Genomic DNA, 16346 nt, shown 5'->3' with positions numbered 1-16346 from the left:
ATCGGGGGAGTTAGCTACCAACGCCCGCAATGGAGGCTAGACGTGGGACTGCTGTCGGAGGAGGGGATCTGCGAGAGGCTTCGGAGGTGTATGCAAAATTACTTGCAGGTGAATGACATGGGGGAGGTCTCAGCGGCAACCCTGTGGGAGGTGCTAAAGGCAGTAGTGCGGGGGGAGCTGATTTCAATTGGGGCCCACAGAGCCAAGGCAGACAGGGCAGAGATGGATAGGTTGGTCAGGGAAATGGGTCGGATAGATGAAGAGCACGCGGAGTCCTCGGGGGAGGTTTTACTCAGGGAGAGGCAGAGACTACAGGTGGAACTGGGGCCACTATCCACGAGTAGGGTCGTGGAACAGCTTAGGAAGGCGAGGAGAGTGATGTACGAGCATGGGAAAAAGGCTAGCAGACTGTTAGCGCAGCAACCCAGGAGGAGGAAGGCGACCAGGGAAATAGGTAGAGTGCGGGATGGGGAGGGGCGCAAAGTGGAGGACCCGGCAGGATTGAATAAGGTATTCCGAGACTTCTATCGCAAGCTGTATACTTCAGAGCCGCCGGAAGAACCGGAGGAGATGAAAACATTTCTGGACGGGTTAACCTTCCCAACAGTAGGTGGGGGGCGAGTGGATGAGCTGGGGGCCCCGATTAGAGTGGAGGAGGTATTGGGGGGCCTAAAGGCCATGCAGTCGGGGAAAGCCCCGGGGCCGGATGAATACCCAGTAGAGTTCTATAGGAAGTTCTCTGAGCTGGTGGGCCCGGTCTTGGTGAGGGTTTTCAATGAGGCAAGGGACAGAGGGACCCTGCCGCCGACAATGTCGCAAGCCACTATCTCACTGATATTGAAGCGGGGTAAAGACCCGGAGGCGTGCGGGTCCTACAGGCCAATCTCCCTGATTAATGTAGACGCCAAGCTCCTGGCAAAGGTACTGGCGGTTAGAATGGAGGACTGCGTACCGGAGGTGATTGGGGAGGACCAAACTGGGTTCGTGAAAGGTAGGCAGCTGGCGGCCAACCTGAGAAGATTACTTAATGTGATAATGATGCCCCCGGCGGGCAGGGAGGTGGAGGTAGTGGTGGCAATGGACGCCGAGAAGGCCTTTGACCGGGTGGAGTGGGACTATCTATGGGAGGTGCTCGGACAGTTTGGGTTTGGGGAGGGATTGGTGGATTGGATCAAATTATTATATCGGGCCCCGAGGGCCAGCGTCAGGACTAACAGAGAATTGTCGGAGTACTTTAGGTTGTACCGAGGGACCAGACAGGAGTGCCCGCTCTCCCCGCTGCTGTTTGCGTTGGCCATAGAGCAGCTGGCGATTGCGCTTAGAGCCGCAGAGGGATGGAAGGGGATGGTGAGGGGCGGGGTAGAACATAGGGTCTCTCTTTACGCAGACGACCTGCTCCTGTACGTGTTGGACCCAGTGGCTGGGATGGGAAGTATACTGGGAATGCTGAGGAAGTTCGGCCAGTTCTCAGGATACAAATTAAATACGGCCAAGAGTGAAATGTTTGTGGTACAGACAAGGGGCCAGGAGAACAGATTGAGAGGGCTACCATTTAGGCTGGTCGAGGAAAATATCCGGTATTTGGGAATCCAGGTGGCACAAGACTGGGGCAGGCTGCACAAGTTAAACTTGGCCAGGGTGGTGGAGCAAATGAAGGGAGAATTTCGGGGATGGGTTGCACTCCTGCTGTTGCTGGCAGGGAGGGTGCAGACTGTAAAGATGACAATCCTTCTAGATTTCTGTTTATTTTTCAGTGCCTCCCGATCTTTATCCCACAGTCCTTCTTCAAAAGAGTTAACAGGATGATCATGAGCTTTGTCTGGGCGGGAAAATCCCCGCGGGTGAAGAAGGCGATGTTGGAGAGGAACCGCAGCGAGGGAGGGCTGGCTTTGCCGAGTCTGATTAATTATTACTGGGCAGCCAACATCGCTATGATAAGGAAGTGGATGGTGGGTACGGGGTCTATTTGGGAGCGGGTGGAGGCGGCTTCGTGCAGGGGCTCCAGCTTGGCAGCCCTGGTCACGGCTCCTCTACCGCTGCCGCCGGCCAAGTACACCACCAGCCCGGTAGTGGTGGCGACCCTGCAGATATGGGGCCAATGGAGAAGGCATGTAGGGGAGATGGGGGCGTCTGTCTGGGCGCCAATCTGCGACAACCATCGGTTTGCCCCCGGGAGTATGGATGGGTGGATTCCGAGTATGGCGGCGGGCGGGGGTGGGAAGGGTAGGTGATATGTTCCTGGAAGGGAGCTTTGCGAGTTTGAGGAGCTTGGAGGAGAAATTTGGGTTGGTAAGGGGAAATGATTTTAGGTACCTATAGTTGTGGGACTTTGTTCGTAGACAGGTCCCATCTTTCCACGCCTCTCGCCAATGGGGATCCTAGACAGAATAGTCTCTAGGGGGGAAGAAGGGGAGGGTAGAGTCTCGGGTATTTATAAGGTGTTCATGAGGGAGGAAGGGTCCCAGACAGAGGAACTGAAACTTAAATGGGAGGAGGAGCTAGGTGGGGAAATGGAGGACGGGCTGTGGGCAGACGCCCTGAGTAGGGTAAATTCGACCGCGACATGTGCTAGGCTCGGGCTGATTCAATTTAAGGTCGTTCACCGGGCCCATATGACGGTGGCTCGGATGAGCAAATTCTTTGGGATAGAGAACAAATGCGCTAGGTGCGCGGGAGGACCAGCGAACCACGTTCACATGTTTTGGGCATGCCCTAAGCTGAGGGGGTACTGGGAGGGATTTGCGGGGATCATGACCTGGGTGCTAAAAACAAGGGTGATGATGAGTCCAGGGGTGGCAATTTTTGGGGTTTCGGAAGACCCGGGAGTCCAGGGGGAGAAAGAGGCCGATGTTTTGGCCTTTGCTTCCCTGATATCCCGGCGACTAATACTATTGGCGTGGAGGGACTCAAAGCCCCCGAAGCCTGAGTTGTGGCTTGCGGACATGTCGAGTTTCCTGGGTATAGAAAAAATTAAGTTCGCCTTGAGGGGATCTGTACAGGGGTTCGCCCGGAGGTGGCAACCATTTATTGACTTCTTTGCGGGAGAGTGAGCATCAGCAGGGGGTGGGGGGGGGGGGGGGGGTAGAGTAGAGTAGGAGGGAAAATATGGCGGGTAGTACCGGTGGGAGAGGAGCGGGCTTGTGCAGTATGTTACGATTGAAGTATTGAAAGTACATGGATGTTTGCACATTTTTGCCTTTTTTGCTTTCTTTCTGTTGATGTTTGTAACTGTTTACAAAGCCAAAAACTACCTCAATAAAATTGTTTATTTAAAAAAATATATACTTCTTAAATAATTGTGGAATAATATAACAATAAATCCACTCAGTACCTAATCCCATATAAAAGCAAAATGTGTATTCCTGATCCCTTATTAAAGACAACTAATCTTTCAAAGACTTTGTGGAGCTGTCAAACTGAATTTACAGCCCACCATAAGCAGTCAAACAATAATAATGTTATAATGATAGCACTTTTGGTTATGTCAACAAACAACGATTGACACTGCAAACATGGATTCTTTCAACTGACACAGGAAAACGTTTTTATTTTTTAAACAATTTTTAAAGGGCAGGCTATTCAAATAACTGCATCGACATTATCCCTCTATTTGAGCATTTACCTTCACTTCAAAAATGTGTAACTCTCACATTGTGGGATAAATACTTAGCTCTGTCTAAATTAGGATCTGTTTGAAATCAGCACTGGGTTTCATCCAGTTGTAAATTATGTTCCGCCTACTACCAAAAATAGAAATAGTCGGAAAATGGGAAGGGTCTTCTGAATCTGTAGTCCCGTGCCATTTTGGATATGCTGAGGAGTCTCCACAACTCCATGAAAATCTAGGCCAAAATCCTAGCTTCTGAGATATATCAAAGATAAAAGAACAATTTCTGGAGTCTTTCAATTCTGGAGCTCAGAATTAGAGCATGTAAAGATGTTCACTTAACAAATGCACAGCTATCTGAAGAAAACTTCACAGTTTTAGACAGTAGTCAGTGTTAGTTTTCTTAATAGGTCCATCGTGTCCCAGTGGGTCTGCCTGAAACCATCCCAACAATATGCCACCTTTCCCCATACAGAGAACTATCTCCCCCACATGATTCACCATTGCCAGCCACGATAAGCTCACTTTACCACCTTAACCCTGACTAGTTGAAGAACACAAACTCCTGGAACCCTGCTTACTCTGATGCTGAGCTCTACTGTCCCATTTCTGATGCTGAATGATTGAATTTGCCTCTTTTCAACCCCTCCAGAGCATGATCATCATCATCTGCTCACCCTTTTTTTAGTACTGAATGTCTTCGGAAACTTGCATGCACGTTTATGGTGAAAAATAATTTTTATTAAAATGTCAGTATTGATATGCACAACAGAGGGAACCACCATGGGGCTGTGTGGGGAGGGAAATAATATTAAAGTAATCCATATGTTTTATGATCAAAAATCACATTTTAAAGTGCACCTCCCTTTATTTGCACATGGTAATTTTGAAGGAAATGCATATTTAGATGGCATTTCTGGGATGTGTGTTTCATTCTTTAATGGTTATGGAGATATTTTAGTATTTTCACCCCCATGCATCCATAGGGAAAAGTCTGAGAATGTAAAGAATACTAGTGTTTGTATCAATCAAGTATTTAGTTTATCAATTTCATAAATTTATCCATTAAAACAATGAAATAGCATGAGAGGAATTCATGTCCAAGTATATCAGTACCAGTGTTGGACAATAGGTGACAGTACAGTTACGCTTATGTGCAGAATTGAGCCTATGGGTACTCAATCAAACTTAGGAATGTCAAAAGAGACAAAGAAATCATACAGGCAAAAATGTTGCATATAAAAAATATAGGGAAAAGTCTGAGGGTGTAAAGAACACTAGTGTATGTATCATTCAAATGTTTATTGTTTTAATTTCATAAATTTATTAGCCCTTCACAAGGCTCAGAAGAGATGATGGGAGTATGTGGCCAGGGCAGGTTATAGGGGGTTTCTGCAGGGAAGTGAGTTGGGGGTAGGAGGGGGAGGGGGGTTGTTAAGATCAGTATTAGTACATGATGGAGGAATAATATTGCAGCTTGTCTTTTACCTTCAGCAAGTATATTCTCCATACAGCTCAGTTGTGATGCACATTTCTTATGGTTCCCCCAGCCCTAACTGTTCCAGCTGTGTCCATTTACACTCTTTTCCCAAGTAAGAAGTCTTACAACACCAGGTTAAAGTCCAACAGGTTTGTTTCAAACACTAGCTTTCAGAGCACTGCTCCTTCCTCAGGTGAATGACTCCTGAGGAAGGAGCAGTGCTCCGAAAGCTAGTGTTTGAAACAAACGTGTTGGATTTTAACCTGGTGTTGTAAGACTTCTTACTGTGCTCACCCCAGTCCAACGCCGGCATCTCCACATCATCACTCTTTTCCAAGATTGAGCCAATGATCATCACCTATCTTGAAATGAAAATGAAATGAAAATCGCTTATTGTCACGAGTAGGCTTCAATGAAGTTACTGTGAAAAGTCCCTAGTCGCCACATTCCGGCGCCTGTCCGGGGAGGCTGGTACGGGAATCGAACCGTGCTGCTGGCCTGCTTGGTCTGCTTTAAAAGTCAGCGATTAGCCTTGTGAGCTAAACCAGCCCCTTGAGCTAAACCAGCCATCTTTAACCATGCAATTAACTAAACAATATAATTGTCAGAGCAGTGCTCCTGCTGATACATTGGCAGGGGCTAGGGATGAAGAGAAGTAAAAGATTGTAGAGGAGAAGTGAAAATAAATTTTGGACTTTGAAGGTAGCAGGCAGCTACTGCATGAGAACTTCTGAGCTTTGTCTGTAATGGACATGGCGGAGAAAAGGAGCGGTGCATGGAACAGACGCGGGGAAGTTTAGACGATAAGAAGATTGCTGAACCATGGAGAGAGAAAGTGAACTCAGGAAGACACAAATTAATTAGAGACACATATAAGTAATGAGAATATTTTATTTTTTAAACAGTCAACAGTAATACCGATTTGAAAATCAACTATGTAACATTCCACAAATCACGCTCACCATTAACAACAAGGAAACATCGCCGTTCCATATTGGTATCAATACAAAGCTATATCAGCTCATTTTCACAAAACCAAACACACGTTATCACCCCATGCATGTTCTTCAACAGAAACGGGGATAAACCCGAGAATGTGTTATGTCTAGAACATTGTCGTAGAAATGATCTATCCATCAATGTATCCACGTATCCGTGTCATTCTCCATCCAGGACCCGCAGCTGTACAGGTCCTCCCACATGGCCAATCTCACCAGAACCAAATCCTGGCAGCCACATATTCCACTGGTGCTCAAGGTGCAGTTGAACATCCTTGACTTCCAGTGTGTTTAACCTGCGGTGGCCTGCCAGTTACATGCAGCCCCCACCACACCAACAACAAAAGCATCAGCGATCTGTGAAAGCATTTATTCAACATCTTCATCAGGTGGCCCATTTGGATCAAGGTCACGCACCAGGTCCTGCAGCGGCTTTTTGCTTCAAACCAGATTGCCTTCTTGACTCATGGATCCCCCTGAGCCCAGTATTCCAAGACCCAGATATCTTAGAAAAATGGTCCCTCTTTCCGGCTACAGAAAGAGATGAAAACAGCAACAACAGCCTCCAGGCATTAGCAGCCACCAGCAGAAGCAAGTAACAAACATAACCTGCAGCTGTGAAGGAGAGATTTTGTAATAAATAGCACAGAGTTAGCTAGGGAAACAAAAAATAACTGAGCTGCTGGAATTTGCTCCCCAGCTGAAATTACTAGAGGATGATGAAGAAAATAAATGAATTTCAGCCAATAACATTTACTCATCACTTGGGCCGAACTGTTGGATCCACACGTACCTTACCCCATGTGTCTGGGAGCTGAGCTGAGATTTTGTATTCCTCTTGTGCCCTTCAAATATCAAAGTAGTTGTACCCAAGAGACTGCAGAAGAATGAGAAAAGCCTAGCATGTGAGACACAAGTGCCATATTGGGGAGACAGTGGCTTAGTGGTCTTGTCATTTGCCTGGTAATCCAAAGACCCAGGGTGATGCACTAGTGACCGGGGTTCGAATCCCACTGCAGCTGGTGGAATTTCAATTCAATAAAAATCTGGAATTAAAAACCTATGAAACTATTTGTAGTTTTTATTTTTGTATTTTTTGTAGTTTTTGTACTTTGTAGTCAATTTGTATTTTTTTTAAATATAAACTGGTTTCACTAATGACCTGCAGGGGAGGAAGTCTGCCATCCTACTCTGCTCTGGCCTACATGTGACTCCTGACCCACAGCAATGTGGTTGCCTATTAAATGCCTTAAAAATAGCCTAACAAGCTACTCAGTTCAAGGATAATTAGGGATGGCCCAGCCAGCGATACCCACATCCTACAAATTAATAAAACATAATTGCTGTGTGTAAAATGTTTTCAAAATACTGTTACTCTCATCTATGACCCAGTGGCTCTGGGATTTATGCACTGTAATCTGGATTGAAAGTACCACTATGGTGAAGATAAATGATTTGTTGGCTTCACCATGTTCTGCTTAGATAACACAAGCCCATGACCTGACGCTGTTGGATTTCCAATTGACACATGGGGGTTCTGCAGAGCAGCCAGTTCTGAAGCAGGTGATGAGAAATGTGCTCCTGTGGATTCACTTATGTTCCCTTTCTTTATTTTTTTGCCATTATAATTTTGATTCATGGATGCTTAATGGACATGTGTGCAGCAGAAGAGAATGAGGAAATTTTAAAAATCACAACATAGTATGTTGTGATAGTTTTTGAAAACAGAACTTAGACTTTGTGGCACCTGAGAAATGAGGTGGCGCTCAGTTTGATTGGCTGGTTGGCGCCAATGAAATGCCCACAAGGCCACAATCTGCCTGGTAACAGGTGGTGATTCGATCCTGCCTGAATGGGATGACTTCCAGAGATGCCAAGGAAGAAGAAGCTGTGTGTTAGCTCTGTCTCTTGCTCTGTCTCTCGCTAACTCGCTCTCTCTCTCATGCTCTCACATTCTTTGCTGCCGCTCTCTCGCTCACTTTCCAGAAATGCTGTGAGCTGTTGTATCTCTGACTCTGCAGAGAACCTGAATGAATGAATCAACAGTGAAAATCTCGAGGAAAGTGTGCTACAAACATCCATTTGATACAAAGAATCTTATATTTTTTACTTTACTTATTATTTTACACCTCTCTTTCCTCTGTGTTTGTCTGTCTTATGTGTGTAGAGGTTGGAGAGAGTTTAAATATGGGGGTGGGATTAGGAATTGCATAATAATTAACTAGTTGTATTTGCTGCATTTTTAATTATAGTCACTGTTATTAATAAAATTAATGGTTTGAATTTACAAACCTGGTGACTGTAGTTATTGGGCCAAAGACTTCAGGTATGTTTCTAACGAATGTTTATTAATTACAATTGTGTTGCAACCCTGGGTCAAGTTGTGTTGGAATTAACCACCACTGTTCCAGGAGTCAGAACAAATGAATAAATAATCTTGGTGTACTGCCAAAATACCCATAGAAGGAGATGAGATATTTGTTTAAAAGGTGGCTGTGGGGGAGAGGGCGTGTGGGTGTGGGATGGGGGGAGGGGGGGGGGGAGGCGGGGCGGGGGGGGGGGGCTCTCCTGGTGTTCTTATGATCTGGAATGTTCTATTTTAAAGGCTGATGGATGCAGGTTCATTGGTCACCTTCAAAAGGGAATTGGAGAAATACTTGAAGGGAGAAATGTGCAGGGCTGTGGGAAAAGAGAGGGCGGAAACTGAGCTGAATTGAATAGTTCCTTCAGTGGGCTAGCACCAACATGATGTGCTGAGTGGCCTCCTTCTAGCATGTCAAATTCTATATTTTCCTCACTTGATCTGAAGTGATTTGATGATCTATTGTTTTTGCTCCTCCAGGTCTCATAAATATCCCTGCAGTGTGCCTTGGACTTTTCTTGGGTGGGTATGTGATGAAAAGGTTCAAGTTAACTATTGTTCAAGCAGCGAAGATGTCCATTGGATGCGCAGTCGCGGGTTGGTTATTAACAATTTCCTATTTTGGAATGGGCTGTGACAACTCGCGTGTGGCTGGTTTAACCATCTCCTATGAGGGGTAAGTTTGTTTCACTTGATGGTATCAATCATTTAGAATCCCCTTGGGTGTCACTCTTTTTTTTAAAAAAGACATACAAGATGTTAGTGGAAGAATCAAACATTCAAGGAACACATGGATAAACTACAGCATTCCTGCCTGGCACAAAAGCAAAGGGGGTAAGAGGGCCAATCCACGGCTTACAAAGGAAATTAGAAATAGTATCCGATCCAAGGAAGAAGCATACAGATTGGCCAAGAAAAATAGTAGGTCTGAGGATTGGGAGCAGTTTAGAATTCAGCAAAGAAGGACGAAGGGATTGATTAAGGTGGGGAAAGTACAGTACGAAAGGAAGCTAGCAGGCAGTATAAAGACTGACACTAAGAGTTTCTACAGATATGTGAAGAGAAAGAGGTTGGTAAAGAGAAATGTTAGCCCATTACAGACAGAAACAGGCGGATGCATAATAAGGGACAAAGAAATGGCTGAGCAATTAAATACATACTTTGGTTTTGCCTTCACAAATGAGGACACAAATCAGATCCCAGAAATGTTGGAGAATGAAAGGTTTAGTGAGAGGGAAGAACTGAGGGAGATCAACATTAGTAGAGAAATGGTGCTGGGAAAACTGATGGGATTGAAGGCGGATAAATCCCCAAGGCCTGAGAATCTGCATCCCAGAGTGCTGAAGGAGGTGCCTCTGGAAATAGTGGATGCATTGGTGGTCATCTTCCGGGATTCTATAGACTCTAGAACTGTCCCTGCAGATTGGAGGGTAGCTCACATCATTCCGATATTCAAAAAGGGAGGTAGAGAGAAAGCAGGGAATTATAGACCAGTAAGCCTAACATCAGTAGTGGGGAAAATGCTTGAATCCATTATCAAGGACTTTACAGCGGAACATTTAGAAAGCAGTGGCAGGATCAATCAGAGTAAGCATGGATTTATGAAGGGAAAATCATGCTTGACAAATCTGTTGGAATTCTTTGAAGAGGTAACCAGTACAGTTGACAAGGGGAAGCCAGTGGATGTGGTATATTTGGACTTTCAGAAGGCTTTTGACAAAGTCCCGCATAAGAGATTATTGTGCAAAATTAAAGCGCATGGGATTGGGGGAACGGTATTGAGGTGGATAGAAAATTGGTTGGCAGAGAGGAAACAAAGAGTGGGGATTAATGGGTCCTTTTCAAATTGGCAGGCAGTAACCAGTGGGGTACCACAGGGATTGGTGCTGGGACCCCAGCTATTCACAATATATATTAATGATTTGGATGAGTGAACAAAATGTAACATCTCAAAGTTTGCAGATGATACCAAATTAGGTGGGAGGGTGAATTGTGACGAGGATGCAGGGATGCTACAGCAAGATCTGGACAGGTTGGGCGAGTAGGCAAACCAATGGCAGATGCAGTATAATTTGGATAGGTGTGAGTTTATTCATTTTGGAAGCAAAAACAGGAAAGCAGATTACTACCTGAATGGTTGTAAATTGGGAGAGGGGAGTGTGCAGCAGGACCTGATTGTCCTTGTGCACCATTCGCTGAAGGTAAGCATGCAGGTGCAGCAGGCGGTAAAGAAGGCTAATGGTATGTTGGCCTTCATTGCAAGAGGTTTTGAGTATAGAAGCAGGGATGTGTTGCTGCAATTTTACAGTGCCTTGGTGAGGCCACACTTGGAGTATTATGTGCAATTTTGGTCTCCTTCTCTGAGGAAGGATGTTATTGCTCTTGAGGGAGTGCAGAGAGATTGACTAGGTTGGGATTGTTCTCGCTGGAGTTCAGAAGAATGAGGGAGATCTCATAGAGACTTACAAAGTTCTAATAGGACTAGACAGGGTAGATGCAGGGAAGATGTTACCAATGATAGGTGTGTCCAGAACCAGGGGTCACAGCCTGAGGATTCAGGGTAAACCATTTCTGACATAGATAAGGAGACACTTCTTCACACAAAGAGTGGTGAGCCTGTGGAATTCATTACCACAGGAAGTAGTTGATGCTAAAACTATGAATATATTCAAGAGGTGGCTGGATATAGCACTTGGGGAGAATGGGATCAAAGGCTATGGGGAGAAAGCAGGATTAGGCTATTGAGTTGGATGATCAGCCATGACCGTGATGAATGGCGGAGCAGGCTTGAAGGGCCAAAAGGCCTCGTCCTGCTCCTATCTTCTATGTATCTATGTAATTCATTTAATATTTTGGGAATGTTGTGCATTATATGGTGTGTTGATAATTCTCCAGTTGATTAGAATTCCTGCTGAGGCAGGGGTCCTAAAATGATAATTTGGATCTTATGTCTACTGATATCTGATCCTTGCATTTGCCAAGATGCCCTCTGGCACTGTTACCATGTTAACCAGTGGCATAATTTCCAAATTGAAAGGTATTCCTTTTCGTATGATTGCAACATACGCCATTTCCAGTTTTAGGATACCGGAAGAACCCCAATTTTATTAGAATCCTGAACGAGAACCCAAATATTTTCAGTTTGTAAAACTAATTAAATTTTACTATGCCGCAGGAGTGATATCGCTGACCAATAAACGCCTTTTATGTTGAAACAAACTTTAATTTAATAACAGAATGAACCACATTAGCAACAAAGAAATTGCTTTGCAGTTAACAGTTACAATGGTCCTTCAGTAAAAGAAGAAACACTTTCTAAACCTGCCACTATATTCCAATTAAGCACACCAATATATATTAAATATTACTCGTATATGAAGTTAACAACGAGGGTGTTACTTGCATTTGTCTATGCAGAATCTTTGGAGAGAGAACCTTGCAGGACCAAACTGAAACATCTACATTCATCACATTAGGGGCGTAAATAATAGAGGACAAGAAAATGGCATGCATTTCTCCTTTTAGTCAGCATGGTGTGCCCAAGGGTCAGGTACTTGATGAGGGGTTTTCTTTGTGTCCTCTTCTCCTGTGGTACCAATAGTTTTGTACATATTGACCATTGTTGAAGATGGTTAGGAAATAAAGCAATCCAGCTCATCTCTCACAACAACTTAGGGGCCTCACGGTAGCATGGTGGTTAGCATCAATGCTTCACAGCTCCAGGGTCCCAGGTTCGATTCCCGGCTGGGTCACTGTCTGTGTGGAGTCTGCACGTCCTCCCCGTGTGTGCGTGGGTTTCCTCCGGGTGCTCCGGTTTCCTCCCACAGTCCAAAGATGTGCGGGTTAGGTGGATTGGCCGTGATAAATTGCCCGTAGTGTAAGGTTAATGGGGGGATTGTTGGGTTACGGGTATGCGGGTTACGTGGGTTTAAGTGGGGTGATCATGGCTCGGCACAACATTGAGGGCCGAAGGGCCTGTTCTGTGCTGTACTGTTCTATGTTCTATGTTCTATGTTCTAACTTCTGAAAATTCAGGGATTTTGAAGAGTAAATTGGAAGAAGCAATTTCCAATGGCGGGAAGATCAGAAACCTGGGGACAGAGTCTTATTATAAATTTTCAAAAGGAACCAGAGGGGGAAACGAGGAGACATTTCCTTTCACTGAATTGCTACTGTTTGAGAAGCAATCCCTGAAAGGCTGGAGGAAATGAATTCAATAGGAGCTTCCAAAAGAAAATTAGACAAGTAACTGAAGGAAAACAAGATGTAATGTTAAGGGGAAGGGGTCTGGGGTGCTGGTTAGGGGGTTGGCGTAGGGGGAGGTGAGACTAATTGGATAGCCCTTTCAAAGGGCCAACACCAATACAATGGGCTGAATAACCACCTTCTCGAATGTATGACTCTATGATCATTTCTTGTCTTTGTTTTCCAGCGCTCCACAGATCTCCTATGAAGGAAGTGCTCTACATCATGATTGTAATGCGCACTGCTTTTGCCCACGGACACAGTGGGAGCCGGTTTGTGCTGGTACTGGGGTCACATATGTTTCACCATGTCTCGCTGGCTGTAAAGCATCTACTGGAATAGGGAGAGATACAGTAAGAGATTTTGATTTCCGTATTGTGGTTATAGAACAGTTGTGGTTATTGAACAGGAATGGACAGACTAGTCGTATTGGCATTTACACCCCAAACACCGTGGTACATAATTCCAATCGCATTTGCTGTATCCCCTCCAACACTCCCTCCTTCATCCACTTGTCCACTGTAATCTTGACCGTTTCTGTTTCAATTTAATTCCTCCCAGCTCTTTCAGTGAATCTTTCATAGAATTTACAGTGCAGAAGGAGACCATTCAGCCCATCGAGTCTGCACCGGCTCTTGTAAAGAGCACCCTACCCAAGGTCAACACCTCCACCCTATCCCCATAACCCAGTAACCCCACCCAACACTAAGGGCAATTTTGGACACTAAGGGCAATTTATCATGGCCAATCCACCTAACCTGCCCATCTTTGTGACTGTGGGAGGAAACCGGAGCACCCGGAGGAAACCCACGCACACACGGGGAGGATGTGTAGACTCCGCACAGACAGTGACCCAAGCCGGAATCGAACCTGGGACCCTGGAGCTGTGAAGCGATTGTGCTATCCACAATGCTACTGTGCTGCCCTAAATTTCCATTTAATCTGCTCTCTATGGCCTTTTGCCCCTGTCCCCTCGACAGCCGGGTACAATCTGTTTCTCTCATGTCATTCTGCAATCTGTGTCAGTTAATCCAAAATATTTCCAGCAAGTTCTAGGAAACCATATGCTTATTAGCACTGCAATGTAATATTAGGGTGAATGCGAACAGTACAAGGAGCCTTAATAAAGTATAGAACCGGATTAGAGTTTTGGTTAATTTCCCATCTTCCAAATTTGAAAACTAGTGCTTGATGTCTGGATGGGATTATCCAGCCCCCCCCCCCCCTCCCCCCCCCCCCCCTCCAGTTTTCCCATGGCGAAGATGGCTCGCTGGTGGCTGCTGGCAGGATCTACTGTTCCCGCCAAATTCTGTGGTGATTTACATTCCTCGCCTGTTCCCCGACGACGGGGGTCGACTTTGGTGAGACTGGAAGGTCCCGCCGGCGTGAACGGCTGGAGAATTCTGCTCATCCATCATAAACTTGTACTTGATGCTTAACATTTCCGACAGTTTAGTTTCTCTTTCTCAAACATCACACCCTTACTAATCATACAATCAGCAGTCAACAGACACACATAATCAAGCACCAAACAGTTGAACCACATCACCATGGAAGAAAAAGTCGATCGGTGATACGATTGCTTTTTCTATGAGAATGGAGGCCACGCCCAACTTTTTAACCTTGTCCAAAATAGTCAAACCAGAGGGCAGGGCCTGCTCCTGAAGTGCAGTGAATTCAAAACAAATCTACAGAGACCGGAGTCCAATTTAAACTGTGCCTGGTCAAAACTGATCAAGGGGGAAGTTAAAGTAACAGCTGTTACTGACTTGCCCACTGGTCCTGCTTCCTGTGCACAATGTCCACACATTAACCTGCACTTTGGAGCAGGAAATCCCCAAGAAGGAATTGAAGCTCAAGATTGGGTTTGACAATGTTGTTTGGAACTGAGCTGCAATTTTTAAACTGAGGCCTGAGAGGGAAGAAGTGGCAGTGTGAGAGGTCTACTGTCAGGCAGAGCCCAATTCTGGGACACAAGGGCCCCAACAGATGAAGAGATACATTTATTTTTCCCTATGCTGGTGAGCAAGATTAGGAGTGTTCTGGGGCTCACAGAAAAGCCTTGGGCCTCCCTTTCACTGAGCAACCCTTCACCCACTGATGGGAGACCAACCCCCCCCCCCCCCCCCACCCCAATGTTGGCCACGCCCATCTTTCCCTTCAATGTTATCCATGCTATCTCCACCTCAGAATAATATAATAATCTTTATTGTCACAAGTAGGCTTACATTGACACTGCAATGAAGTTACTGTGAAAAGCCCCTAGTATCTTCTAGAACCTCCCAGGGGCCCTTGCCTGCCGCCTCCTGTTGAAAATTCCACCTCCCGACCACTGGGCGGTCTGCAAATCTTTCACACACTATTTCTTTTTGTCAGAAACAAACTGCTGCTTCACTCGTCACCTCCCTTGACCTCCTCCCTCCTGCTCGGTGCTTCCCTTCCCTGGTCCCTCCTGTTCACAGGGGGAAGAAGGGTTTCTGATCTTGAAAATGGAATTTGCGATGGTTACGGTCAGAATGCTGATTTGGATGGGGTTGCAGAACCTGGGGAGTCGCAAAGTGGAGTGGGGGGATGCACGTGATGGTGGGCAGGAAATGGGTATGTTTAGTGGGCCGGAAGTTGAGGGCAACACATTTGCTTCTCACTGTCCTTACTCTGGTCTGAGAAGAGATTGGGTCATCTAGGCCAGTACTCACTGGAGTTTTGAAGAATGCAAGAGGATCTCATTGAAGTAGAAAATTCTGACAGAACTAGATAGACAGGTTGGAAGGATGATGCTGTTTCTGGCTGGGTGCATCTAAAACAAAGGGGCACAGTCTCAGGATACATGGTCGGACATTTAGGACTGTGGTGAAGAGAACTTTCTTCACTTGATGGGTGGCGAACCTGTGGAATTCTCCACCACAGAAGACTGTGGAGGCTACATCACTGAATATATTTAACAAGTAAATAGATTTCGAGATTTGAAAGGCGTCCAAGGTTATGGGAAGAGAGTGAGAGTATGGAGTTGAGACAGAGGATCTGCCATGATCATATTGAATGGGGGAGCAGGCTCGAGGGGCCGAATGGCCTACACATCCTGCCCTCCTCCTATTTTGTATATTTCCATGTTTCCTCCTGACCCACAAGCTGTGCTGTAAGGGCACTGACCCTTTAGTTTCCAGGTTTCCCAAACCGGTGGAATCCTGCCAGCCAAGGTTAAACATGTAAAGAAAGTAATACTTGAGGCATTGAGCCTCATTTTAATACTTAAATATACTACTCAACTCCTGGGAATACTACACTGTTTCAGACTGTTACCGGTGCCTCTCCTTCCTCTGCCGCCGCCGTTCTGCCTCATTGTCAAGTCGCTAAGCCTCAAAGTGAGCCTCACACCTTGATGGGCAAGGTGGTGCCATGTCAAAAGGTCTTCAGCCTCTCCCCCCCCCCCCCCCCCCCCCCCCTATCCACCCCGCCTTGTTCGGCAAGTAAATCAACTGTTACTATGGATAGATGGGAATGTGGAAATCAACACAAACAGGCCAGCCATGATCTTACTGATTCGCGGAGCAAGCTTGAGGGGCTGAATGGCCGACAGCTATTTTGTACATTTGCAAGTTAAAATAATCCTTGATTCATGGAACATGATGAATGGTGGTGTGGGACAGAAAATAT

The 16346-nt window shown here is 45.7% G+C and overlaps 1 protein-coding gene across 6 annotated transcripts in view; it reads left to right on the top strand.

Annotated features, from left to right (window-relative positions):
- Nucleotides 1-16346, top strand: part of LOC119973289 (solute carrier organic anion transporter family member 1C1-like) — a 103934-nt gene that overhangs the window by 66628 nt on the left and 20960 nt on the right. For all 6 annotated transcript variants that reach the window (XM_038811085.1, XM_038811083.1, XM_038811081.1 and 3 more), the window contains exons 10-11: nt 8928-9123; nt 12880-13045. In XM_038811085.1, coding sequence (XP_038667013.1) covers nt 8928-9123; nt 12880-13045 — 362 coding nt within the window. The remainder of the gene's footprint in view (nt 1-8927; nt 9124-12879; nt 13046-16346) is intronic.

This window comes from Scyliorhinus canicula, chromosome 11 (genome assembly GCF_902713615.1).
Source record: "Scyliorhinus canicula chromosome 11, sScyCan1.1, whole genome shotgun sequence".
Taxonomy (NCBI): domain Eukaryota; kingdom Metazoa; phylum Chordata; class Chondrichthyes; order Carcharhiniformes; family Scyliorhinidae; genus Scyliorhinus; species Scyliorhinus canicula.
Note: the sequence above shows the minus strand (reverse complement) of the source record. Positions and strands in the feature narration are given on the sequence as shown.